At 49.1% G+C, this 25,336-nt stretch overlaps 2 protein-coding genes across 11 annotated transcripts; one reads left to right on the top strand and one right to left on the bottom strand.

Moving 5' to 3' along the window:
- Nucleotides 1-2,837: 2,837 nt before the first annotated feature.
- On the top strand, nucleotides 2,838-23,760 carry SAXO5 (stabilizer of axonemal microtubules 5). 9 transcript variants are annotated; one of them, XM_077841989.1, is made up of 11 exons: nucleotides 2,838-2,877; nucleotides 11,124-11,234; nucleotides 11,554-11,664; nucleotides 13,290-13,839; nucleotides 15,019-15,122; nucleotides 16,212-16,306; nucleotides 16,440-16,555; nucleotides 18,388-18,506; nucleotides 19,024-19,225; nucleotides 20,781-20,869; nucleotides 21,431-23,757. In XM_077841989.1, exons 4-11 carry the CDS (start codon nucleotides 13,296-13,298, stop codon nucleotides 21,617-21,619), a joined length of 1,458 nt encoding a protein of 485 aa, XP_077698115.1. In that variant the 5' UTR covers nucleotides 2,838-2,877; nucleotides 11,124-11,234; nucleotides 11,554-11,664; nucleotides 13,290-13,295; the 3' UTR covers nucleotides 21,620-23,757. The 9 variants fall into 9 exon arrangements, with proteins under 9 accessions (XP_077698115.1, XP_077698118.1, XP_077698121.1 ...); XM_077841988.1 differs by lacking the exon at nucleotides 2,838-2,877 and adding an exon at nucleotides 10,231-10,928; XM_077841987.1 differs by lacking the exon at nucleotides 2,838-2,877 and adding an exon at nucleotides 10,231-10,954.
- PEX11G (peroxisomal biogenesis factor 11 gamma) lies at nucleotides 4,057-10,311 on the bottom strand. 2 transcript variants are annotated; one of them, XM_077841997.1, is made up of 5 exons: nucleotides 10,065-10,311; nucleotides 9,737-9,925; nucleotides 7,960-8,138; nucleotides 5,069-5,119; nucleotides 4,057-4,291 (listed from the first exon to the last, which is right to left on the bottom strand). In XM_077841997.1, the coding sequence occupies exons 1-5, from the start codon at nucleotides 10,134-10,136 to the stop codon at nucleotides 4,057-4,059; spliced, it is 726 nt and encodes a 241-aa protein (XP_077698123.1). In that variant the 5' UTR covers nucleotides 10,137-10,311. The 2 variants fall into 2 exon arrangements, with proteins under 2 accessions (XP_077698123.1, XP_077698122.1); XM_077841996.1 differs by having other exon boundaries at nucleotides 4,057-4,258; nucleotides 10,065-10,301.
- Nucleotides 23,761-25,336: the final 1,576 nt, after the last annotated feature.

Here is a 25,336-nt window from a genome sequence, read left to right as displayed (position 1 = left end):
CTTCAAGGGAACAACACTGGCCCAGAAGCAGGGTTACTCAGGTCATCCATCCAGTTGTAGTGCACTGGAAGGTCTGATGCAGATGATGCAGGCAGGGAAGAAAAGACAAGGTTCTTGTGCTTCTCTTGCTGATGCTCGGCAATTTGGTGTCTTGACCAGATGCTTTGTTTCCTGTCAGTGACAGCAAGTGCTGAGCCAAGTCCAGCAACATGCTTCCTCCGTGCCAATCCCCACATGGCAGCAGGATGAGCCAGGCAAGCAATCATGCAGAAAATAAGGTGAACTCAGAGGCGAACTTCCCAGAAGGCTGGTATGTGATAGAGTTTAAGTCCAGAAAGAACCATTAGACAGCTCACCTAATCTGCTCTCCTGGATATTATAGCCCATTAATTTCACCTAGTTACCCTGTACTGAGCTGTAACTTGTTTGGCTAAATCATAACTTTCAGAAAGGCAGCCAGTGTTGATTTGAAGAGAACTAGAGCTGGAGAACCCACCTCTGCCCTTGGTAGCTTGTTCCAATGGTTAATCATGCTCACTGTTAAAAATTTGTTCCTTATTCCAATTTTAATTTGTCTGGCCTCAGCTTCTAACCATTGGTTCTTGTTCTGACTTGCTCCACTAGAGACACTTTAGTGTCTGGTATTTTCTTCCGGTGAAATACTTAGACACTGTAATCAAGTCACCTCTCAATCTTCATTTTGATAAGCTAAACAAATTGAATTCTTTAAGTCTTTCTCTATAATTTTCTTGAGCATTTTCTCCAGAAAGCAGTCCATTCTGCGAGTATGACCTGCCTTCCTTTTTTGGAGATGCAGAACTTTGCATTGGGCTATATTAAAATGCATTTTGTGTGGCTAAGCCAAATTTACCAAGCGATCCAGCCAGATCACTCCATGTGACTGCCCTGTTCTCATCATTATTAATCAGTCTGCCAATCTTTGGGTCATCTGCAAATTTTGTCAGCAGTGATTTATCTTCATCTGGAAGTAAATATAACAACTGTTGAATAGCTTTGGGCTTAGCGCCAATCCCTGCTGTTTCCCACTAAAAACACCCCCAGTTGATGATGATTCCTCACTGACAACTACTCTGAGATCTGTCAGCCAGTTCTTAATACATTTAATGTGTGCTTTATTGATACTGTATGTTAATGTTCTACGTGGGAGATTAAGCATCTCTCAGAACAAGCAGGTGAGCAGCACAGCCCAAGCAATATATCTCCAAGACATCAGCATGGAGGCCATGAAAAAATCCCCTGTGATGGAAGGTTAGGTAAGGAACAGTCTGTGCCTGTCCTTGGGCAGGTTTAGCTAACACAGTACAGCTTCAGCCATAATATATTCTGCTGTTTCAGAGCAGCTTGGAACCAGCAAAAGCCAGATAAGAAGAGTTTCTCTCTAGCTCTGAACAGTAATGATCAAATCCTCAGACTATGCTCTGTAGTGTTCACTTCCTTTATTACTGGCACTGCCAGAGAAATAATTGTAAATATGACCTTTGGTGCAAACTCTGATCTTAGCATTCAGTCAATTGATCCATTACAAGGATATGAAATATGTATTTGATTATTTTTTTTAAGAAAGTTTGTTGATTGGGGTGGAGCCTGACAGAAGAGCACCCACTGGAGAACTCCGTAGCGTGGCTGATGTTCCAGGTGACAGCATCTGAAGGTACACTGGAGTTGACCAGTACAGGCAAAAGGTTTTCATTGCTAACATAAAGGGCTACCTAAGATACTGATAACTAGCTCTTCACCATATCACATGTGGCCTGAACAATAGAGACTGCCATGAAAACAGACCCTTTAAACATCTGCTTCTGTTTTGTAGTGAGCAGCTCTGACCTAGGGGCCTAGGGCCAGGATATTTGACAGGAGAAACAACGTCTCCATAGACCGAAGACCAGCAAAACTCACTTCAGATCAGATGTCCCTGGCTGTGGCTGCACTGGCCAAGGCAATTTGGAAACTGACAGGTACTTGGCATGTTTTTACAGCTCCTGGCATCTCTCAGGAATGCTTAAATAAGATCAGAGCAAGAGGATGAGTTTGTGGAGTACTCTCCTCTGAGTTTCACAAGTCATAATTGTGTCCATTTCCCCACCCCACAATGAGTTCCCAGACTTGTCTCATGTTCAAGACAACAAGGGAGGTGACATCCCCACCTTTTGGGGCTGTGGGGACAAAATGAAAGAAGTCACTTGCTGTCCCTGATTTAATTTCTCCCATCTTTTGGAAATCCTCAAAGTCAGTCTCTCTTAATGATGATCACCATTTCATTTGCCCTCCTATTACTGAGCATATTGATCAGAGCTGAGATCTCTCCCTATACAGAGGACGCAGTTAAGATTCCTGCCCTGATGAGGAAGAGCTAAAAACACATTAACCCTAACTAATAACATTACAGAGACTTTCTGAGTTGCATCCGAGAGTGCTGAAGGAATTGGCAGCTGTGATTGCAGAGCCATTGGCCATTATCTTTGCAAACTCGTGGCGAACGGGGGAAGTCCCGGATGACTGGAAAAAGGCTAATGTAGTGCCAATCTTTAAAAAAGGGAAGAAGGAGGATCCAGGGAACTACAGGCCAGTCAGCCTCACCTCAGTCCCTGGAAAAATCATGGAGCAGGTCCTCAAAGAATCAATCCTGAAGCACTTGCATGAGAGGAAAGTGATCAGGAACAGCCAGCATGGATTCACCAAGGGAAGGTCATGCCTGACTAATCTAATCGCCTTTTATGATGAGATTACTGGTTCTGTGGATGAAGGGAAAGCAGTGGATGTATTGTTTCTTGACTTTAGCAAAGCTTTTGACACGGTCTCCCACAGTATTCTTGTCAGCAAGTTAAGGAAGTATGGGCTGGATGAATGCACTATAAGGTGGGTAGAAAGCTGGCTAGATTGTCGGGCTCAACGGGTAGTGATCAATGGCTCCATGTCTAGTTGGCAGCCGGTATCAAGTGGAGTGCCCCAAGGGTCGGTCCTGGGGCCGGTTTTGTTCAATATCTTCATAAATGATCTGGAGGATGGTGTGGACTGCACTCTCAGCAAATTTGCGGATGATACTAAACTGGGAGGAGTGGTAGATACGCTGGAGGGGAGGGATAGGATACAGAAGGACCTAGATAAATTGGAGGATTGGGCCAAAAGAAATCTGATGACGTTCAATAAGGATAAGTGCAGGGTCCTGCACTTAGGATGGAAGAACCCAATGCACAGCTACAGACTAGGGACCTAATGGCTAGGCAGCAGTTCTGCGGAAAAGGACCTAGGGGTGACAGTGGACGAGAAGCTGGATATGAGTCAGCAGTGTGCCCTTGTTGCCAAGAAGGCCAATGGCATTTTGGGATGTATAAGTAGGGGCATAGCGAGCAGATCGAGGGACGTGATCGTTCCCCTCTATTCGACATTGGTGAGGCCTCATCTGGAGTACTGTGTCCAGTTTTGGGCCCCACACTACAAGAAGGATGTGGATAAATTGGAGAGAGTCCAGCGAAGGGCAACAAAAATGATTAGGGGTCTAGAACACATGACTTATGAGGAGAGGCTGAGGGAGCTGGGATTGTTTAGCCTGCAGAAGAGAAGAATGAGGGGGGATTTGATAGCTGCTTTCAACTACCTGAAAGGGGGTTCCAAAGAGGATGGCTCTAGACTGTTCTCAATGGTAGCAGATGACAGAACGAGGAGTAATGGTCTCAAGTTGCAGTGGGGGAGTTTTAGATTGGATATTAGGAAAAACTTTTTCACTAAGAGGGTGGTGAAACACTGGAATGCGTTACCTAGGGAGGTGGTAGAATCTCCTTCCTTAGAGGTTTTTAAGGTCAGGCTTGACAAAGCCCTGGCTGGGATGATTTAACTGGGAATTGGTCCTGCTTCGAGCAGGGGGTTGGACTAGATGACCTTCAGGGGTCCCTTCCAACCCTGATATTCTATGATTCTATGATCACATTCTAATTACATGCTGCACTGATCCGTAACTGGAAGCATTCATACTTTACCCACAAAAAACTTAGCCTCCTGAAGCTGACCCCATGGTTCACACAGCCCCAGAACCTGCCCCTACAGATGTTGGTAGACACCAATCAGGGAAGATATGGTCCCCATGAGACCCACTAGCCATGGAGGAAACTGTCCAGCCCAAAGAAATCCTGGAGGCAGCCAGTGGACAGCATTGGAGAGATCTGCCATACTGCTGAGGATGCTCAAGACTTCAGATTTCACTTGGGTGTCCATTTCCTTTTGACTCTGCTCCAAGGATTCACTGTGGGGAGAAAAAGGCAGAAATGTATCCATCCTCCAGTCTGCCACTAGGGACTCTGGCAGAGTCACATGGCTGAAATATGCATGATGTGTGCAGTGACTTTCAGAGAGGAAAAGTATCAGAACAAATGATTCAAGCATGGACAGGAGGATGTATTTACATCTGTAAATCTATCAGTGGCTATTCCTTGCACCATCTGCCCAATAGACTCAAAATTATTGCAACAAATCCTAGAAGTTCTCTGCTGAACAGCAGTTCAAATGGCCTGTTCTTTTCTCTGAAAATTCGACATCTGCTTGGAGTAGTATTCTCCTGCCTGTACCACTGAATCACAATGATATCCATTACCTCTCCCCCGCCTCACCTCTGGAAGGTGAACATCCTCTCTTTCATCGCAAGGACACCTGCTTTTGGTCCTATATCTTACTAACCTCAAAGGCATAGCATTACTTAACAGAGCATCAGATATGTCACAAGGGGATTAATTCCAGCTCATTTGGTATCTACAGCAATAGCTGTGCCCCTTCTCCTGATCCACATTTACATTTGGGAAGCCAGTGAGACCAGATAATAGAAGAAGGATTTAGGAAACACTAATGTGTATTGTGCAAAATTATAAAGTAGACACAGAGGCTGAGAAGCATCTTGTCAGGAAATGTTAACTGATCAATTATCAGTAACCAAGTTTCTGTGTATAGGTGTCATCATTTGAGATTGATAAGTAATAATTAGTGTCACCTTGGGTGAGCTACATCAGGTGATAAGGAGTATGTGTTAAAATGACTATATTACATAGGACAGATATCATACCCAGTGCAATTTCTCAGCTTCCTTCTTAGCTGAAACAGAATTCTGAGAGACCTGAAAACAAGAGAGAGATGACAATAAGAGTCCAAGCTGTCTGTGACCAAGAGAGACTCCATCATCCGCTGAATGCTAAGGGTCCAGCTTAATAAGAACCACCAAATGTCAGCACTAGTCTTTGCCATGGGTAGAAGCATCCTTGTTATAACAAGTTTTATTGCCTACAGGCATGGAAAAGCACTGTTCTACAACCATGATAAGCTACAGGGGTTTAGCCTTGGGCTAGATCAAAAGCAACATGGAGCTCTCCCTCTCAAGAGCTCAATTTCTTTCTTGCCAGTCTGATCAAAACTAAATTCTAAGCTTAGTACAAATTTTTCTAGATTTACCTGAACTTTGGGCTTCTAAATAATGTAAGGAATATGGAATAAAAAGGCCAGGGACAATTAACTGTCCTTAGTGGAGATTTTTTTAAAATACCATCTATCAGGCAGCAAAAACAATTGCTGGCACCCTATCGGGGAGAGAAGGTTCTGATGTCCTTCATAGCTGTAACGTTGCTTGCAGCTAATTTTCCAGAGGAAGTTTGTCTGAATCTGCCACCAAAGCTTCTACATGGAGCAAGCAGCTGGAGTAACGTTCAAGCTACTCAATCTAGCTGGAGTAAAAAATGCCCTTTTAAAATCGTATGGATTAATGTAGCTCCCATCTTAGATCAGGGTTTACTGCTGGGTAAGTAATAGGGCTTCAGCCCCTAACTATAACTCAGAGAATTCTTCCTTCTCCATGTGGGAAGGAGAATAATGTGGAAAGTTTGATTTTACTAATGCATAAGAACATAATTACAGCCATACTATGTCAGATCAATGGGCCGTCTTGCCCAGTATTCTGTCCTTTGCCAGTGGCTTGGTGCTGGACACTCCAGGAGTGAATGGAAAAAGGCAATTTATCAAGTGATCCATCCCTGTCAGCCACGCCCAGCTTCTAGCAGTCAGAGGTTTAGGGACACTCAGAGCATGGGGTTGTATCCCTGACCATCTTGGCTAATAGCCACTAATGGACCATACTCCATGATTTTATCTAATTATTTTTTGAACCTAGTTATACTTTTGGCCTTCACAGCATCCCCTGGCAACACATTCCACAGGTTGACTGTGCACTGCGTAGGCTCGCCAGCCCTCCAGGATTGTCCTGGAGTCTTCAGGAATTAAAGATTAATCTTTAATTAAAAATTGTCATGTGATGAAACTTCCAGGAATATGTCCAACCAAAATTGGCAACCCTAGCATTGCAGGAAGAAGTACTTCAGGCTGTTTGTTTTAAACCAGCAGCTTATTAATTTCACTGAAAGTGACCCTGTTTTGTGTGTTATGTGAAGCAGTAAATAACGCTTCCTTATTCACTTTTTCTACACCATTCATGATTTTATAGACCTCTATCATATCCTCCCTTTGTTGTCTCTTTTCCAAGCTGAACAGTCTGTCTTTTTAATCTCTTCTCATATGGAAGCTGTTCCTTCATCATTTCTGTTGCCCATCTCTGAACTTTTTCTAATTCTAATATATATTTTTGGAGATGAGGTGGCCAGATCTATATACAGTATTCAAGGTGAAGCCATACTATGGATTTATTAAGTGGCATTATGATATTTTCTGTCTTATTATCTATCCCTTTCCTAATGGTTCCTAACATTCTGTTAGTCTTTTTGACTGCTGCCACACATTAAAGCAGATGTTTTCAGAGAATTATCCACAATGACTCCAAGAACACTTTCTTAAGTGGTAACAGCAGAAAGTTAACACTTAATGTGAAGACTAGAGGATTCACTTACTGCAGCAAGAAAAAAGGAAATGGGGCAAAACTATCTTGAGATAATTTTATAGTAGAGTCCAATTCAGTTTACAATTGAATCATATTTACCAGCTAAACATCTGGCTAACAGAAGGGAGGGGCTCTAACTTCAGGGTTCCCATGTTTTCCCACTTGGCTTTATTTGCTTGTGTTGGAAACTGAACTATTTTTCCCATTTGCTGTTTCACTAGATGGGATAAACAATGTAACGAGGAAACAGCTCACATAAAGGTGCCCTACAAACTGGGTGGGGCTGGAAGGATGTGTCTCCTTTAGGTGTCAGAAAAAAAGAAAACCATCTGAAAGGGTTTGTACTGTCAGAAGAAGACGACGAAGAAGAAGAGATGCATTTCTGGTTATGTTTTTACTTTGGAAACAGCAGATGTGCCAGCTCAGTCTTCCTCAAAATAGCATATACAAGAACTGAATCTCTAGTGTAAAATAGAAGGTGAAGAAAACTTAAAATCTTCCAGGCCTCCACTCATATGGCAGTCAAAAAAAAGTGCATCAGTCCCATCTCCTTCCCCCCATACTTTTGCGGGCCCCTTTTAAGGCAGAACTTTAGCTCAGACTGGGAAATTTTTATTTGCCTCTTCCCCTACATCAAGGAATACATTGAGAGGTGAGGAAGACATTTATTTTTTCATCCTAGTGGGTGGCTCAGGAGACTGTCTCTGGACTAGAAAAGTCTCATGATTAGTTAGCAAGATGGTAATAGTCACCGCTAAAAATTTACCAATACCCTACAGGCTAGGAGGATTTCTAGCACTAAATTTTAGGATCACTCAGAATCCTCTTAGTTTCCAGAGTGTCTGTTACAAATAGCACAGCTTCCTTCTGAAGATGGATGCCAAGGCTTCTGATTCTGAGGAGTTAAAACTTCAGAAGAGTAACAACAAGGTTAGTAGATAATCCAAAACCACAGTGTTACCATTGCCCAGAGCCCCTCCTAAGATCTGTGGCCAGTAAGCCTTTCTGCTAGGCCCCAGAAGTGGAGATAGCGTTCCCCTCATACCCTTTTAAGAGCTGCATCTAGTGAACATTACCGTACAATGCCCAGGACTAGGGAGAGCCCCCAGAAAGCTGTGCTTAATGTCCACCACTTGTGTGAGTTTGTGCGAATAACATCAGCATCGGCAGCCCATGCTACGTGCTCACAGGGGTAGTAGAGCTGATCAGCCAGGTTACTGAGGACAGAGAGCCAGCGGACAATGGCATCTTCTTCCTGTAGCACAGAGACAGGCAAGAACTTAATAGTGGCTGCTTTCTTGACACCACAGGTTAGTCTGTACACTGCACCTTGCAGCAGCATGGCTAATCCAGCTTCCTTGCAGCCCTAAGAACAAGCTTAGCTTCTTTCTGAGAACAGAGAATGAAAACAAGGCACATCACTAACATATCCTGTATTTTATATCCAGCATATGGCAATCAACTTGCAGTTTCTGATGAATATCCATCAAGCAGGGACTCTCAGCTGAGCCAGCAAGGGACATCTCTGCAGGAATCTCCACAAAAGCCAGCAAGGTTTTTGCTCTCACCCTATTTTGTTGTTTAAAAAAATACATTTCATGATGATGAAAAGTGAGGGAGCGAGAGCCCTGGAGGCTGCCATTCTGTTATTTATATTTTGGAGCCCACAGTGCTAGGCGCTGTACAGACAAAAGAAAAGTATGGACTTTGCCCCAAGGAACTTACAGTCTAAGAATATGAAAAAGAGACAATGGATAGAGACAGAAGTGGAGTAAAAGGAAATAATGAGACGCTATTGGTCAATACGATAGACTGTGGTCTCAGCACACCAGTGATCTAACTGCTGTCAAGTTTTTTGTAGGCATCGTGTCAGAGAAGAGTTTTAAGGGGAGATTTGAAGGTGGAGAATGAGGTAGCTTTAAGTTTACAGAGAGTTTCTTCCATGTGAGGGGCAACATGGGAGAAAACAGGAAGGTGTTTGTTTGAAAATGTAACAAGTGGGTGAGGAAGGCTGGCATTATAAGCCAACGGGAGGTAGAAGTCAACCTTTTGCTACTGAGAGATGATGGGTAGGGTAGAGATAGGCCTTGGAAGTGAAGGCTGGATTGGAACCAGAGACCTCCACAGCCCTTTAACAGTCCCCTCAGGCAGCTAGGCCAGGGACCCACACTTCTGAAGTTGCTTGCACTTCTATAGCAGTTACAGGAGAAGCCTGTATTTGTCTTAAAATACAAAGAACGGTGAAGTTTATCAATACCATTTCTTGGAATGTGCTTAGTCCAAAATACATTTTAGTGAACAGAGTAGTTTGCAAGTTTGAGAAAGTGAGCCTAAGGACTAGCCTGTCTGTAACATTCACTTTGAAACTCCACTGTATCTTAGCACAGCCATGGAAAACTGTAAAGATTTCTTAGCATGTGAGCTGCCAAGGGCAACAGGGCTCATGTCTTCCTGGGCGGTTGTACAGCACTTGGTGCACAGGGTCTGTCCCCAGTGGGGGACACCACAATTCAAATAAAGAATACGAATGCTTCAGAGGAATATGTGGTAGCTGAGGCCTCTGAGCACAGGAGAGGTCATTAGACCTTAGCTAATGCTGCACAGCAGGCCCAAGCCTACACGGGGACCAGCTGCCTAGGTATCGATCTGGCCTCTGGCCCCCGCAGGCGCCGCCTCCTCAGTCAGCAGCGCGGGGAGAGGGCAGCATTTTGCAGGATTGGGCCCTTGGATGTCGAGCTGCACAGGGCACTCGGTCTCCCACAGCACAGAGCGCCCGGCCTGCCCCTGATCCCAGGGGAGAAGGGGGGCAGGGACCCCCCTCGCCCATGCCTGGGGCAGAAAGGGGCTGCTTACCTTGGCACCCAGCCCGTACTGGCGGCTGTAGGCGAGCATGGCGAGATCATCGAAGAGGCGCAGCACCGTCCGGCAGTGGCTCAGCTGGGCTGACACAGCCAGGAGCCTCCTGCCCATCTCGGACTCCGTGGGGCTTTTCCGGGCCAGGACCCCCCCGGCCAGCTGGCAGCCATAGCACAGGGTCCGGATCTGGGAGGGAAGGGGGGTTAGAGAGCGCAGCCCCGGTACGGCCCAGTGTGTGGTATGCCCCACGTCTCCCCTCGGTAACCCGACCGCCCCCCGTAAACCCTGCCGCCCCGGTGAGCGGGGCCCGGACCCCGCCACGCACCACTCGGTCGCGGCCGCGGTACGACTCCAGCGTCGAGACCAGGCTGCCGAGCGGGTCCGCAGCTGCCGCCATGGCAACACTTCCGGGTTACTAGCCGCCACCTGGCCGTACGTTAGCAGCGTGATGACGTTTGGGCGCCCAGCGGGGAACACTCTAGCGCCCCGGGATGGCGCGGTGCCTGCTGGGGGGGATCGCTGTCGCTATGGCGACCATGCCCCGTCCCTGTGTGCGATGGGGCGGGCTCTGTCTCTGGCTAGGCCGCAGCTCCCCTGCCAGGAGCGCCTGGGAGGCAGCTGGGAATGGCTGGGGCCTGGGCGGGCGGAGCCTGGGCGGGCGGGGCCTGGCCCGCGGGCTGTGGGTCCCCGGCCCCCGTGTGACACCCATGTCCCCTCAGCAGGCGGGTGGTGCGAGTTCCCCGGCGCCTCGCGGCACCAGCCCCTGTGGTGGTTCCGCTCGAGGCGCCGCTGGGGCGAGCGCCCCGAGCTGTTACCAGCTTCCCGGTGCTGCTGGTGCCGCCGGCCTGTCTCAAGGGCGCTCGCTCCCCCCTTCGTCAGGAGGGGTCTTGTTCACAGCCGGGGGGCCGGCGGCGGGGGCCGCTGTGCTCGCTGCAGCCCCAGGGCAGAGCGAAGTCCTTCCCGGCCGGCCGCAGTGCCAGCTTTGCCAGCCTACATCCTGCGAAGGAGCGACCATCCTCCCTCGGTGTTACTGCCGAGACTGGCTGGCAGCGCCCTTGCGTGGGCAGCGGCCCTGGTGGCTGAGGATTTGTCCTCCCTGTTGACCTGGGCCTGAAAGTCTCCATATCCTTTTCCCAGTCTGTGAAGAACCGGGAGAGTGAGACATGAACTAGCAACTTCTTGAGAGCGTGTGAGAAACCGCTAGGTTGTGTACAGGTGATGTGTGGTTTCAGAGTAACAGCCGTGTTAGTCTGTATTCGCAAAAAGAAAAGGAGGACTTGTGGCACCTTAGAGACTAACCAATTTATTTGAGCATGAGCTTTCGTGTGTGGTGCTTCTACTCTGAGCTGACCTCCTATCCCCTTCTCCCCCATTACTCTTTCAGCCCCGGCCAGCCGAGGGAGCAGAGCGGCCAGACTCTCGTTCACAAGTTGCACGTTCCGTGTCTGTTCTGCGAGTGCCTCCTGCTCCGCAGCTTTGCGGAGTCCGGCCTCAGGTTTGCGAATGAGGGTATGGTAGCTTTGCTCCCTGGGCTGGGATGGAGGGTTGTTGACTGGCTGATTTACCTGTGATGTCACAATCCCACGATGTCGCCACCCAGCCATGAGCTGTTGTGGGGCAGCAGACGGGGTTTGATGGGGACGGTAGTGATCTTGCCCATGCTGGGCTTAAGCACTGCTGCTTCTCTGAAATCTTGTGTCACTAGCACCTGTAACTTACCCTCTCATGTGCATGCTCTCCTTCCCTTTAGCTCTCTTGCTGCCCAGTAATTTATCTGTTTCTTGTTCTCACTTTCTCCATATTTGTTACTCCAGACATCATCTTCCTCACCTCTCCATTGCTGAGATTCCATTATGACATGATGATTTTATGATAACATCACAGGACTGAAAATTCTAAAGTTGATTGTTTAGCTTTGGGTGGAGGTGAGTTACAGTCGACTTGTCTCAGGGGCAATGAATGGATGAGGGGTACCCTTTGAGGGCTCAAAGGAAGAGAAACATTGATTAGCATTATTGTGTGAGGCCTCAGTTCTGTTGTCAGATGCTAGTTAGTGTGTGAACTCCTGCTGAGCCAGCTCCTTTTTTAGGATTTGCCCCATTGGCTGGGTTTAGGTTGTCTTCAGTTCTCCTTTTCTAAATCTAAATAATTCCTTTTCTTGTCTGGTGTCTTGTGTTTGATGCGTCTGGCCAATTTATGGCTATTTAGGTTATAAATTCCTGGGCCTGTTATTTCATTGTAAGTGTGTACCAGCACAATGATGGCTGGTTGGGGTGCAAGGAATAATAATAATACATTGATCAAAGTCAGTCACCTTAGAAAGATAATTTAATCTCTTAATGTTTATAGGAAAGACCATCTCTGATACACATGCAGCTGTTTATTAAACACACTTAAATGCTTTGCATTAATTTGGACCATTGAGGTGCAAAGGCAGCCCACTGCGGTGTGCTCTGGGCTAGTGTCCATAGACGCCTGCTGGCATGGGGCTCTACCCAAACTCATGATTTATGTGCATGGCCATTTATATAAGAGAACCCATTCAGGCTTTCCTGTGAGATATGGGATATGGGAAGTGCCTCTCCCAGCCAAGACCAGTTTAGCACCACTCCTTTGACCTGCTTGGCCATGGGAAGTGAGTCCCAGCTGAGACTAGGACAGTGTGGCTCTTACTCACTCAGCCAGAGGGGAAGTGACTCCCAGCCCAGCTTAGCTCAGCCTGGGTCCTATTGATTTGCTTTTGGGGCAGGCAGCTTTTGGTTCATGCTATAAAACTGCTATTTGAACTACTCGAGGCCCAGTTTGAGTCTCAGCTGGGGTAATAGGCACTGACTATACACGTGGCACATCCAATCCTGTATGAGGGAGATTGGCTAATGTCCCTCTAGCATCTGACCCCATTTAGCCATGTTTTAAAATATTGCCCTTTTGGTTCCAATTCCAATAATTCTGTTAGAAATATCCTAGAGCCTGGCACGGGGTGATTAGCAAGTGGTCCAAAAGGCCAACTTCCTGCATGCTAAACTCCCATAAATCCCTGAGATTCTGTGGCCCAGATTCTTCCCAGTAGTAACCCTTCAATGTGTATGGATTTACAGCAGAGATGAATTTGTATCTGAGGGAGGACAAAGTCCCAGTTGCTTCTGGGCAGCCCTTATCATGGCGGCATCTAGGGCAGGGGTTCTCAGACTGGGGGTTAAAAAGTGTTTTTAATTTATAAGGGGAGTTGCACACAGAGGCTTGCTATGTGAAAAGGGTCTCTAGTACAAAAGTTTGAGAACCACTGATCTAGGGGGACAGCAGGACAGCTCCATGGGAGGATGTACCTGCAGTTCTGGGATTGTTGGGAGCTCATTTCATTGTAGTGAGTGCAAATGTGTGCAATTCACAGGTGGCTGCTTCTGGGCCTTAATTGGACATCTTGTAAGGAACAGTCAGAGAATAAAGATCCTTATCTCCTGTTCCTCCTTATCTCTTGGAGCCTCTTGCTTTAGGAAGGGACCAAAGCAGCAATGCACCTGAGTCTGATATTATGTCTCTTCCTTTACAGGGGAAAATGGCAGCCACTGGCCAGTCGTTAATCCCAGCCCCGCTCACAGGGATTCCCTTCCTAAAGGCCTCACATTTTCAGATAGGGTTTGACCACAGACCACAGGGAAACGTTGTTGAATCTCCTTTCCGCACTGATTTCCCTCCTTTATGGGGCAGTTACAAACCAGGCCCAATTCTGCTTCCAAACTCCAAGGATGTTTTGAATCAGGATATGGATAAAGCCAAGGAAACCTGGTCAGAAACCCACCTGGCATTTCCAGTGAGATCCCTGGAACCAAAGCCCAAAGTCTGTCCACCAGAATCTCACCTCCGAATGCATGCAGATTCCCAGACCAAAATTTTCACCTCAGCTGCAAGGGAGAGCTACCCCTGGCCAGACGTGATTCTGCAGAGACCAGCCTCCACCAGAGCTGATTACAGTAAGGAGGAAGATCATTTTCCTTGTGGAGACAAAGACAAACTAAAATTCCTGCCTTCTGTCTATCATTTTTCATACCCAGCATATGAGATACTCGAGCCCATTGCCAAAGCGCCATGTGTACATCTGGGTGAGTTGTTTTGGGCTCTCTCTGTCGGGCTGTGGCCTCACAATTCTCAGGGCAGGTGGCATTCACGGGCACTGGGGTTTTCATTGGCTTGGTTTAGGTTCCCATTACAGCCGGTTTAGGTTCCCATTACAGCCAGTTTAAGTCTGTGTTTGCTGTAGTGAGTGGAGTCCATCATCAAAGTGCTGACTTTTAGGATCTAGAAATATTTAAATATCACTGGTTTCCCTTTTATATTTTCATGTGTGAATTTGATGCTCATGATAGTGAGAGGCTTATAGCAGTGGCTGGCGGTACACATGATACAAGTTTTCACTATGCAGCTCTGCCAGTGGACCTTCCTCTTTACCTGCAGCACCCTCTGATATGCTAGTCTTGGCCCCTGCTCCATAGCTTGGCTGGTGTACACAATCCTGCCTTGCAGCAGTCCCAATATCCCTGGTTTCTGTTACAGTCCACACTTCTCTTTAGCATAGGCTGCCAGCTGTGCAAAACTGTGGCGGTTTTGTGTGGTGTGTGTGTCAGTAGACCCCATCTGTGCACCTTAGTGACCTAGTGCAGAATTTGGACCCAGACCTCCAGAGTTGAAAGGCTAGTGAATGCATTTACTTGCCATGCCAGCCAGGGACCTCATCACATTAGGCAATTACAGGAGAGCCAAGATGCAATATTGTTAAAGAAGTCAGTTCCCACTCACAAAGCCTATGCTTAAGGGCTTTGCTGAACTGGGGCCTCAGTTCCAGAGTCGGGCCAGAGGAATTTGCTCCTTCAGTGGTGGTCTGTTTGCTTTTCAACCAGGAGAGAGTGATCTTTGATCTGTGGAAAAGGCCACTTTGTGCCCTTGCTATCAGATCCTGATTTCTTAGCTCTGGATATTTGCCCAACCTGAGAGCCATCATGGTCTCCTAAACCCAGTGACTGGGGGATGGGCAGCACAAAATCTGTTTGTTCTAGGCAGACAGCGCCCCAGGCTGAAGGGTTGTCAGGGATGAAGTAGCCAAGGCTGAATAGCCTTTTCCTTTAGTTTTAGTGGGTAGGTACTCCGGGTCAGTGTGAGACTGGGCAGAGAGCAGCTGCCTTGGAACCCTACTTCCCATGTCAGTTTCTGACACTTCCTAAGAACTGTAATTGAGAACTGCAAAGGAGTAACTCAGATCATTCCCTCCCTGTGTTGTTTGGCAGGAGGAATTCCCACAATTAAAGGTGATAGATGCTCCTACTTTGGCACGTCTTATCAAGCACAGTTTGAGGGTGGCTGGATCCCTCCTGTGAAGTCCTGTGGAAAGGTAACATCATAGTCCTACAAATTCAGCCATGCTGCTTCCAATTCATATTATGATGGGACTAAGTCTTCTGAAACACTGCTGCCCACTCAGGCAGCCTGATGGGACTGGAGCCTAGTGGTTAGCTATGGGGAGGGGAGCATAGGAATTGCCAGTCCTGTGGTCTTGTCTCTGAACACCTGCTTCAGAAGAAGGTGCAGATTACTCTGTAATGACCTATCTATAAGGGAAGCTGCTTTCTAATATCATCAGCTGGTGGTTGGCTTGTGCCCTGAAGCAGGAGGATCTGTAGCTCGTGTATATGTTTTATCCAATTTGTAGTGCTGGCTGTTCTCATTGTCCATATAAATATCCAGTCCTTGCTTGGCCCCTTCCAAGCCCTTGGCCTCAGTATCTGTGGCAGTGAATATCATGAATCTTGACTGGGTGTCACAACTGCCAGGTTCTAATCCCAGCTCTGACTTGCTGTGAGACTGTTGGCAAATGTGGGTGCATAGTTGGGTATCTAAATCCATATTCAGATGCCAAAGTAAGTGGCCTTATTCTCTGAGGTCCTTGGCACCAGTGGTCCCCATTCCCTTCAGTGGGAGATGTGGGTGCTCAGGCCAGACATCTATGGCTTTAGATGCTCAATTTTGAAAATTTTGGCCAATGTCTCCACTTTACAGGGGTGTTGTGAGGATTAATTAAGGTTTTAGACCCTTTGAGTCTATGTGCTAAGGTGCTATGAGTGCAAAGAATTATGACATCTCTGTGTTCATCTAGACTCTGCTAGTCAGAACTATCCCAATCTGTGCACCCCACCTAGAGATTCACACTTGGATTTCCAATAAAACACCTGTTGATCCATGGAGTGGCCTATCCAGCAGCATTGTTAGCTTTCCAGAATGAAGGACTAGTCTCTTGGAACTGGGAGCTCCAGAAGGCAATGAAGGGGTGATGTGTGCCCTTGATCCTCATGGCTTCTGCACCACAGAATGGAGTATGTGCTGGGGAAGCCTGGGTGTTTGTGGAGACAGTCAGCAAAGTCCTTATTTCCCCTGTAATTAGCTGGTTAGCAGACAGCATCACTCAGAGGTGGTTTCTCTGTAGAGCAAGTCTTCCATTGTGTTTGGAGACCCCAGGAGCAGTGTCAGCACCAGCGAGGAGAAACATGCCTACACTCTCCAGGACACGAGGAACCGCAGGTAGCCAAGAAGTACATCTGATGGGCTGTTGCTGTCCCAGGCTCTGTGGTGCTCACTAAAGGCAAGTTGTCTTTGAGCACTTCTCTCACAGCTCACTACCTTATCTCAGCAACTCACATCTTATGCCTTGCAGAGTCTATAGCAAAGAATGTGCTGCCTTCCAAATACACAAGACAAACATCACGCCAGGGGATGGTTGCACCAGATTCTTTACTGTGACATTGGAGTCGTTCCCACAGCGGGAGCTAGGTATGGAGGGACAGTGACCTGACACAGCGAGAGATCACATACATAGTACTGTTTTGCCTTCCTGTTGGCAGGAGAATGTACTCCTGGGGGAATTCTGTGTCACTAAGTGCGTGCATAATTCATGTGTTGCACATATTTTCAGTGTTTTAATGAGTGGAAGAGGCTAGGGGTCAGCCGGGTCTTCATGGGTCTCCCTAACAATCCCTTCCACTGCCCCCTCCCCCCCAAAAAAAACCCTGTTCAATACTTTTCCCACCCATACCCAAAACCCCTCCAAGTTCACACCCAGGCTCCTTCCCAGCAATTACTTCCCTCACCCACAGCTCCTCCATTATCCCTGACTCCACCAAGCCTTTGCACTGCTTCTGAGGGGTGCAGGAAATGTGGTTTTGTATTATAGTTAAATGATTACTCAGAGTTCTGTATTAATATGCCTAGTATTTGTCAAAAAAACATTTCCTGAATCTGTTTTGTTGTCTGTATTGTTACAGACATACTTGCTGACAGGTATTTTGAAATAAATTACCAAAATAATTGAAACTGGTATGATTATATTGTGTTATTTTGACAAATAAAATATACAACATTTTAAAATATTGTGCGCAGAATTTCATTTTTTTGGTGCAGAATTCCCCCAGGGATAAGAGTAGCATTTACAACTGACCTTTCCTGTCCCATGTTCCCTGCTCGCACTGTTTTCTACTTTCTGTAGATATTCCCACCGATTTCAAGGGGCAGACAGATGTGTGCTTTGAGCACCACACCTGTTAATTTCCTTGGCTTGACTCTTCCTCTAGTGCGTAGGCTGGGGAAGTTTGGTCTCCCTGTTACTAGCACGCTGTGAGATCTCACTGTTATTGCGCCTACTGGGCTAGTGCAAAACTTGGGTGACTTTGTTTTTGCCAAACCTAAGCCACTGCTTGGGGGATCAAATCTGGGGCCAGTTTTATCCAAAATTCCATTGTGCTCAGATAAATTTCTCCCCCATTGCTAAGTCTCAGAGACCATGCTGGGCCAGATAAATGTCTGATGTAAGTAGATGTAAATCAGTTGGCTTCAGCGGGGGTGACACTTGCTTACACCAGTTCTGCATTTGCCCATAGTTAGTGAAGATATAGTCTCCATGTGGATATCTGTCCTGTTCCCACCCCAGTGTTATTCCCATCCTTGCTTTGTCCCAGAGGCAGCAGAACCTGTGTCCAGAAAACTTGGCTGCCAGCATTCTGCCTCAGCTCAGACATAACTGGGAGCCACAGCTACTCAACCCTGTATCCTACCCCTTAGTGTTTGTATTACAGTAGCAACAAGAGGCCCTAACCAGGGCCACGTGTCCCATTGTGCTGGGTGCTGCACACGCACATAGCAGGAGACAGTCTCTGTCCTGAAGAGCTCAGAGGGGCGGGAGAAAGGAAGGATTATTGTTCCCGTTTTACCAACAGGGGACTGAGACTCAGAGAAACTAAGGCGTAGATTGTCAGGAGCTCAGCTCCTACTTAGGCACCAAAATCAGTGGCCAGATCTTCAAAAATGCTCAGCACCCAGCATCTCTGACTGGGAACGGTGAAGAGCCCCCACCTAAGCTCAGGACCCTTCATGACTTGCCCAACACAGGGAGCCTGTAGCGGAACTGGGAAATGAACCTAAATCTCTTGCCCCTCTCCCCTCCCCCCCCCCCCCCCAGTGCCTTAACCACAAGACCAGCCTTTCTCCACGTGCTGTAGACGCAGCTGGAAGGGCCCTTCCAGCTGGCCATCCCACCTGGGAATGCTGCGGTAGCTACAACCTGTTCAGAATTGGGAACACTGACAGGATTCGCTTCTTACCTTTACCAGCGCCCATGAAAGTTACGTGTCTAAGCAAACAGACTTCATCGATCCCCAAAGGCGACGAAAACCTTGAGAGGGGTCGGGAGCGTGCGACCACCACCACTAGCCGATTCTTCCACACCCAGGTCTGTGCCCTGCTTTCACCTTTCAGAAGCTGCTATCACAGAGCAGCGCTGTGTTCTAAAGATCACTGAGTGTGTCACAGGATCAGAGCTGCCTCCCGCTGCAGGCGGGGGTCTCTAAAGGACACTGTGTCCTTGCTCATTCGTAACATTCACGCACGGCCAGGCTCCTGTCCCAGTCTTTGACCACATACCCTGGGAGGCCTGGCTCCTGTTCCGACTGCCACAGTGCACCCTTCGTTAGGGCTTGCAGAGAGCCTCCAGACACAGGCTCGCAGCCTCAGAGAGGCTTGCAGCCTCTAAAGGCCATCTGGCAAGAATCTTGGGATCATTGGGGGCATCATTCCTAGGCAGAAGCAATGCAGGATGCTAGAGAAATACACAGCATCCTGCAGCTACCAATGGGGACCTGGGACCTCTTTGTGTTGTCTGAGTGGGCTGCTCACACTTACAGCTGGAAGCTGAGTGGAGCATGTGGCTACAGCACCTGTCCATTAACTTCTGCTCTTGTTTACTCCAGCTTGACCTGGGGGAACATCCACCTCAGCCAGATGTGCCGCCGTGGAGACAACAAAGCAAAGTGCCCCTGGGTGACAGACATTTAAACGCCTGTTTCTTCAGCACGACGCAACACTCGGACTATCAGCCGCCACCCGAAAGCCAGAGGGAGACGTCCAGCAGCAAGAGCCACCATGAGAGCCACATGCCCTTTAATTATCCCAGTAAGGCAAAGTCTCTCCGATCCTAGCGCAGCTCCACAGCCGAGGCTCCCAACCCTGGGACACGTCCCAGGAGCAGCTTCAGGCTGCTGTGCCGGGTGCTCTCGGCTGCTCCTTTGCGTGGGATCCTGGTGCTCTGCCCCTGCTAGTCACTCTGCCTGCAGTGGGGTGAGCTGGGTATTGAAGTGATGGGTGTGTTGGGATGGGAGGCTGCAGGCATTTGCTGCACTGGGATGGGGGTTGTGTTTGTCTACAAGAATGGGACAGTGACCCCCAAAAGCCAGGCAGGGAACTTGTGCTCAGCACAGCACCTGGCAGTGCTGGTCAGCACTCCCAGGGGCTGGCAGGTAGATGTTAATCTGGAAGGCTGGTCACCCTCCCAGAGGGGCAGCGTCAAAGTGCTCAGCGACCAGAAACATGCCACCTGTGTGAGCCTCAGGGTTGCACTGCCATCTTGTGGGTGGCTTGTAGCATATGCCGTTGGACACTGGAGCCAGACACTCGCTCTTCTCTTCCTCTTGCTGGAATTTCCTCAGCTGACTTCCAGAAGCAAAGGCCTTCTCTCGCTGGGTTGGAAGAGGCAGTGGAGTGTTTGAATTATAAGCTTTGTTTGTGCAGCCCCAGGCAGGGATTTATATGGGGCTTTGTGTGGAAGAGGCTAAAAAGGTCCCCTCTCATCTCTTGGTTCTTTGCTCTGGAATCTCATTTACTCCTCGGTGGTGGGGGAGCAGGGTATCTCTCCATTCCTTTTTGTTTGCATTATTACTGACTGAATGTATGCTGCAGCGAGCAGGAGTGTGACCACCACCCGAGCACCCCCTCATGGCCCAGGGTGCTGCTGCAGTGCCCTGCCTTTGTTTCCCCCTCTTCAGGGCACCTTCAGTGGCAGTCCACACATTCCTGCTCAATCAGTGCCCTTCTCGGGGTCTGGGTTTTTATTAAATGAATAAAGTTCCCAAAGGCAAACACACAAAGAAACAACCATCCAGTCTTACACTGTGAGTTCCACAGGTTAGTTATGCATTGGGTGAGGAAAAATCCTCCTTTGATCATTCTTAAACTTGTTGCCCTTTGTGTCCACCTGTATGGGACAGGGTGAAAAGTGACCAATCTGCCTTCTCCGTGCCATTCATGATTCTGTATATTGCTGTCATGTCCTCTCATGCACCTCCTCTAAAATAAACAGTCAGTCTTCAACATTTTCCTTTACAGAGAATTTTTTCCAGAACTCTCATCATTCTCCTCCCCGTCTCTGAACTCCCTCTAATCCTCTTGTGCCCTCTGAGCTGGGGTGACCAGTCCTGCACGCAGCATTCCAGATGAGGTGGCACCATTTATGTACAGAATGGCATTACAGTGTTTTCCATATCGTTCTTCATCCCATTCCTTATGCACTGTGGCAGTTTTTCTGCCTGCAGCTGTGCCTGGGGCTGCCAATTGTGAGGCCTGTGTCTCTTCTCTCAGTCAGTGCAGACCCCAGACAGGTCTGTGATTGAGCCACACTGTCTGTTGCCTGCTCATTTCATGCCTTGACTTTGCTCTTTATTCCATTTGTGAGCAGGTAAAGGAGCTGTCACGACCACGCAAGCTATGCTCGTCCCACACAGACAGCAGACGCTCCGGCCCTCAGAAGAGTCACTGCAGCAGGTACGGCAATAACTGGTGTATGTGGCCAGGTTCAGGACAAAGGCCTAGTGAGACGGATAGCTGAGCAAGTCTTCATGCCACCCAGCAGCTGGGAGGGGAAAGGACACTGCAAGTGTACCTCGCAAGTAGGCCTCTCTGGAGGGAGCAGGGAAGGGTCGGGGGCTGCCCACCTCTGAACTTGGCCCAGTTAGTAGCCCAGTACACAATGTGTTGCCCCCCAGTGGGCCTGTTTAGATACCGAAGGCTGTCCAGCGAACAGACTGGCAGTGAAAGGGTGTGGGCATTATTGGGTGAGGCCAGAACCACCCCAGCTGCCATGGGGATCTGCCTCTTCCCTTCTCAGCAGGGAAGCCTCTGCTTTTCTCCTAGAGGGCACTCAGGATCAGAGCAAGCGAGGGGGCAGGCAGCTCAGAGCTGCTGGCTTGCATAAACTTGAATCCTGCTCCCAACAGGCTAGTGCTCAGCAGCCAGGGAGCTGAGCGGTGGGTTGACTTCTAGGGGCTGTGAGGTTAACGACTGAATCCCCACCACCGCCACCAGTGGCCTTTCCTGTCTCCCCAGATTAAATACTCTCACCTGGTCCCGCCATGGCAGGGCCAGCGCTTCTTCGGGACTGAGCATCAGGATGAGTTCACCCCCAAGTACAGCGGCCCTGTGATTATCTGCGGGGGGAACTTCCAAGTGAGCAGCATCCCCCTGGGCACCCTGAAGAAGTACAACCCCCAGCGGCGGATGATCTTTGCAACATAACGTGCCCCCTTCCTGTGGTGGCTCTCAATGCCACCCGTTAGGGGCTGCCAGCAAATAAACACCGGTACCTGGCTTCTGTGGAGATGCTCCCTGTGCTTTGCCCTCCATGGGTTCGGCAGCACCTGGCTGAGGTCTCTGTGCCAAACTCATCTCAGGAATTGGGCACAGTCATAGCAGGGATGAACTGGGCTAGTTGGCGACAAACCTGCCTCCAGGTCAGTGTCCAGCTGCACTCCAGGCTGCCCTCTGTGCTCCTGCTGAACTCCCATTCGCAGAGGGGAGGAGTCACAACCTAGCTCCATTTCCCCTTGATGGAGGCAGGTAACAAATCCCAGCTGGGATCAGAGCCCCCTTGTGCTGAGCGCTACTCACTCACTGGGAATGAGACTGTCCCTGCCCTGTCTGAACTGACAAGACGGACAGTGAGTGAAGAAGGGGACAGACACAGAGATGAAGTGGCTTGCCCAGAGGCATGCAGCAAGTCAGTGGCAGACCTATGGACTGGCTAGGGAAAAGGGGCGGCCGAGCAAGTAGGGTCTTGGGAGACCCGGGTTTAGTTCCCAGCTCTGTTGCAGCCTCATTGTGTGACCTGGGGTAAATCACTGAATCTGCCCTGTGAACAGGGGGATGATACTTCCTACCCCTGTGTGGCTAAAAGTAATTGATTGTGAGATGTTGGGCATGACCAGGAGGAGACCAGACAAGTACCTTGTTAGAAAAGAGCCCAGGTCTCCTCAGGCCCAGGTCAGGGTCCTGTTCACTGGTCCCACCCTGTATCTGCTGCACAGCCTTCTCAGCCTGGCTGGGAAATGACACCCCCGTAAAATGCTTGAGCCACCTTCCTCACTGCCAACCTAAAAAGCAACAAAAAGTTGGGTGCAGAGCATGTGGGCTGCAGGCCTGTAGCTCTCAGCCCCTGGTGGCAGCCACTCTCTGCAGTAACCTGGGGAGTGGGGGGCTGAGCGTGAGTGAAAGGGGGGGATGCTGCACTAATGGGGCTAATCGCACACTTCCCTCAGCCTCCATTCCTATCTCTGAGTGTGAGTGCAGGGAAACACTAGCAAGGCTAGGAGGGGCTCCTCTGCTGGGGCTCCCAGTTGTGAGGGGCTGTAATCCCCTGCTGGCCAGGGATGTAATATGACACAGTGGGTAGTACCATAAGAACCCTAGGGAAGAGTATGCCCCGTTTCCCACCCTGCTGAGCAGTTACTCACCCATGCAGTGCTTGTGCCTTCCATGCGTCTGCATGAGTATCCGCTCACCGGCATGCATACGGGGGTGCAGTTTAGCCTGTGGTACTTCATGCCAATAACCCACCCTTCTTCGCTGGCTGTGCAGTGCAAAACTTCTGTTGCACAGAACCAGGGCCTGTGTTCTTTGCTCCTTTGTTGTGCAGAAGCAGGTGGTGGGAACCCATGTGACTGAGAACAAACACTGGGAAAACAGGACGAAGCTGTAGGGCGATTCCCTTTGCTAGAATCACAGGAACCACTAGAGAGCCTGGGCCCATGCCTTCAAGCGCCTCTTCCTCAGGCTGTGAGTTGGCAGGGACAAAGGGATGTGTCACCGCTCCACTGGGTTTAGACAGAGATCAAAGGCAGCATGAGAGATACTGTAAGCTCCAAGTGTGGCTTGGAGTCTCTCCCCTCAATGAGCACTGGCTGCTTTTCGGCACAAGGGCTTCGCACAAGGTCGGTGAATACTAGTGCAAAGAGGAACCCAAGGCTAAGGAGGTTGCAGGGCTGTTCTCCAGGGCAGTGTCTTTTCTACTGAGTTTGTAGCTCACTGTTTTTGCCTGGATGCTGAGTTTGCACTAAACCTTCTCAGCATGAGAATTTTAATGCTGATTCGGTGCTGTACTTTTAGTCTGCTCCCTGGTGGGTGGAAGCAGAGTAAGGGGTCGGGTGCTGCCATGACAGCTCCCCCTTCTCATGCTCTTCCATGGATCTATAAAAGCAACCACACAGAGTAAAAGACTGTGGTTTACTAAACCATTTCAACCTACTGCAACTCTCGTGTGAACAAGACCCTCCACATTAAACATGTTAAAGCTCTGGGAGATTTTGAGGCTGCTCTGTTCCCATCATCAGCTACAGACCCCTAGGAAAGCTCTGGTTTTATGCCTGAAGATGTGAATTCCTTAGGAATCCTGCATCTCATGGGACAGGACAGGGCTGGTGGTGTGAAACAGCCAGAACCTAGATTTGTGATGAAAAGCTAAGACCAGCTGTCCTAAGGATTCATGGGGACAGCGGGCTATGTGGGAATGTTCTCTAGGGATATTTACCTGCTTACACAGAAGGAGAGAGCGCCAAGGGTTGCTCTTTTCTGGTTCGTTAACTTAGCCTCATTTTTAACATGAGATACAATACTCCAGGCTGTCTGGATTGTATAGTCCCTGAGGTAGGGAATGTGGGCCAAATCCCCAGCTGATACAAATCATTTATACCACCGGAGGAGCTGGCCCATGTATTTTACCTGACTGTGAAGTAGCATCCCCAACTGCAGTGCTGTAGCAATAAATACTCCTACCAAATAACAACTAATCACCTCCCCTCCCACCCCCACCAGTCTGGCCCAGCTGGGCTGGAGATTGGTGCAGGGCTTATTGTGAGTGAGGGCTGAGCTGGAGAGATTTGCTAGCATCCGGAACATGTCTCCAGGGAGCTGGGTGAGGCTGGTGTCTGCGGAAGCCGTGTGCGGGGGGTACACCTGACTGTGGCTGGTGGTGGTTGCTAACCCACTGGGGCTTCTTACATGCTGCCGTCTTTCCCAGCTGAATTTGGACCTAATTTCAGACTGTGAAATGACACTTGGCTCTTGAGGGAATGGGTTCTGCCTTGGAGCCACCCCCCGAAGTTCTTCCATGTTCTGCTCCCCAAGAGCACGTGCAGGCGTGGCCTGTGCGAGGCGGAGGCAAGGCTGGCCACAATCCTGGTTTGATTCCAGCGGTGACTTCCAATCTGCAAAAGCAAAATGTGTTGTGCAGCCAATTCACCGGCCCCTCCCCTGTGCTGGAGCAGTCGGCACGTAGCAGCTACGCACCAGCTCCTTCTGTGCTGCAGAGATAAGGGGAGCTGTGTTAGGGCGAGTTGAGATTAAAAATAAGTAATGCGCCCTGGGTGTTCCCCGGCTGGCTTCACTCGGACATGACTGAAGTCACGCAGAAACCCAGGCCAGGGCGTTCAGTGCTGGAAAGTGCTCAGATACCACAGTGAGGGGCCCATTTAAGAGCCAGCCTAGATTAGAGGGGCTTCTGAAAAAATCCTCCAGAAGCCTGCCTCTTGCCTCATTCAGCAGGGCTACTGGCACTGTGTTCTCCCTACAGGTGTACACACATCCTTGGGCCAGGGCAGGATTCTGTGCTGAGCCTGGTTCTTGTGAACAACACACAACAGCAACACTAGGACAGCGGCCTGCTCCCTGGGCAGGGCTCTGGACCCAGCATCAGGGCAACCGGTTCTATTCCCACTTGTGCCACTGGGCTGGGTGATCTTGGGCAAAGGCGCTTCCCCACCCAGTGCCTCAGTTTCCCCATGTGTAAAATGGGAGCCATGTACAGTGCTCTGAGCTGAACCGCTGACCAGGGCTGCGCCGTGTTGGGCTCGCTCCTGGGCTGCTGCCCTGGAAGGCAGAGGAGACAGGAAGCGGACCCGCGCTCAGGGCAAAGCAGAGAGAGGAAAAGGCCTTAAATGGCATTAGCGCCCGGAGAGCAGG

Source organism: Eretmochelys imbricata, chromosome 25 (genome assembly GCF_965152235.1).
Source record: "Eretmochelys imbricata isolate rEreImb1 chromosome 25, rEreImb1.hap1, whole genome shotgun sequence".
In the NCBI taxonomy this organism is placed as follows: Eukaryota; Metazoa; Chordata; order Testudines; family Cheloniidae; genus Eretmochelys; species Eretmochelys imbricata.
This window is presented reverse-complemented; position numbering and strand designations above follow the sequence as displayed.

Bases quoted from the DNA above. Each gene is read 5' to 3' on its own strand.
- PEX11G (XM_077841997.1), bottom strand. From the start codon at position 10,136: ATGGCGGCAGCTGCGGACCCGCTCGGCAGCCTGGTCTCGACGCTGGAG. The intron at 9,926-10,064 runs GTGCGTGGCGGG...CTTCCCTCCCAG, and splicing joins ACCGCGGCCGCGACCGAGTG to ATCCGGACCCTGTGCTATGG. The intron at 8,139-9,736 runs GTAAGCAGCCCC...TCTGTGCTACAG, and splicing joins AGTACGGGCTGGGTGCCAAG to GAAGAAGATGCCATTGTCCG.
- SAXO5 (XM_077841989.1), top strand. From the start codon at position 13,296: ATGGCAGCCACTGGCCAGTCGTTAATCCCAGCCCCGCTCACAGGGATT. The intron at 13,840-15,018 runs GTGAGTTGTTTT...GTTGTTTGGCAG, and splicing joins AGCGCCATGTGTACATCTGG to GAGGAATTCCCACAATTAAA. The intron at 18,507-19,023 runs GTCTGTGCCCTG...TGTTTACTCCAG, and splicing joins GCCGATTCTTCCACACCCAG to CTTGACCTGGGGGAACATCC.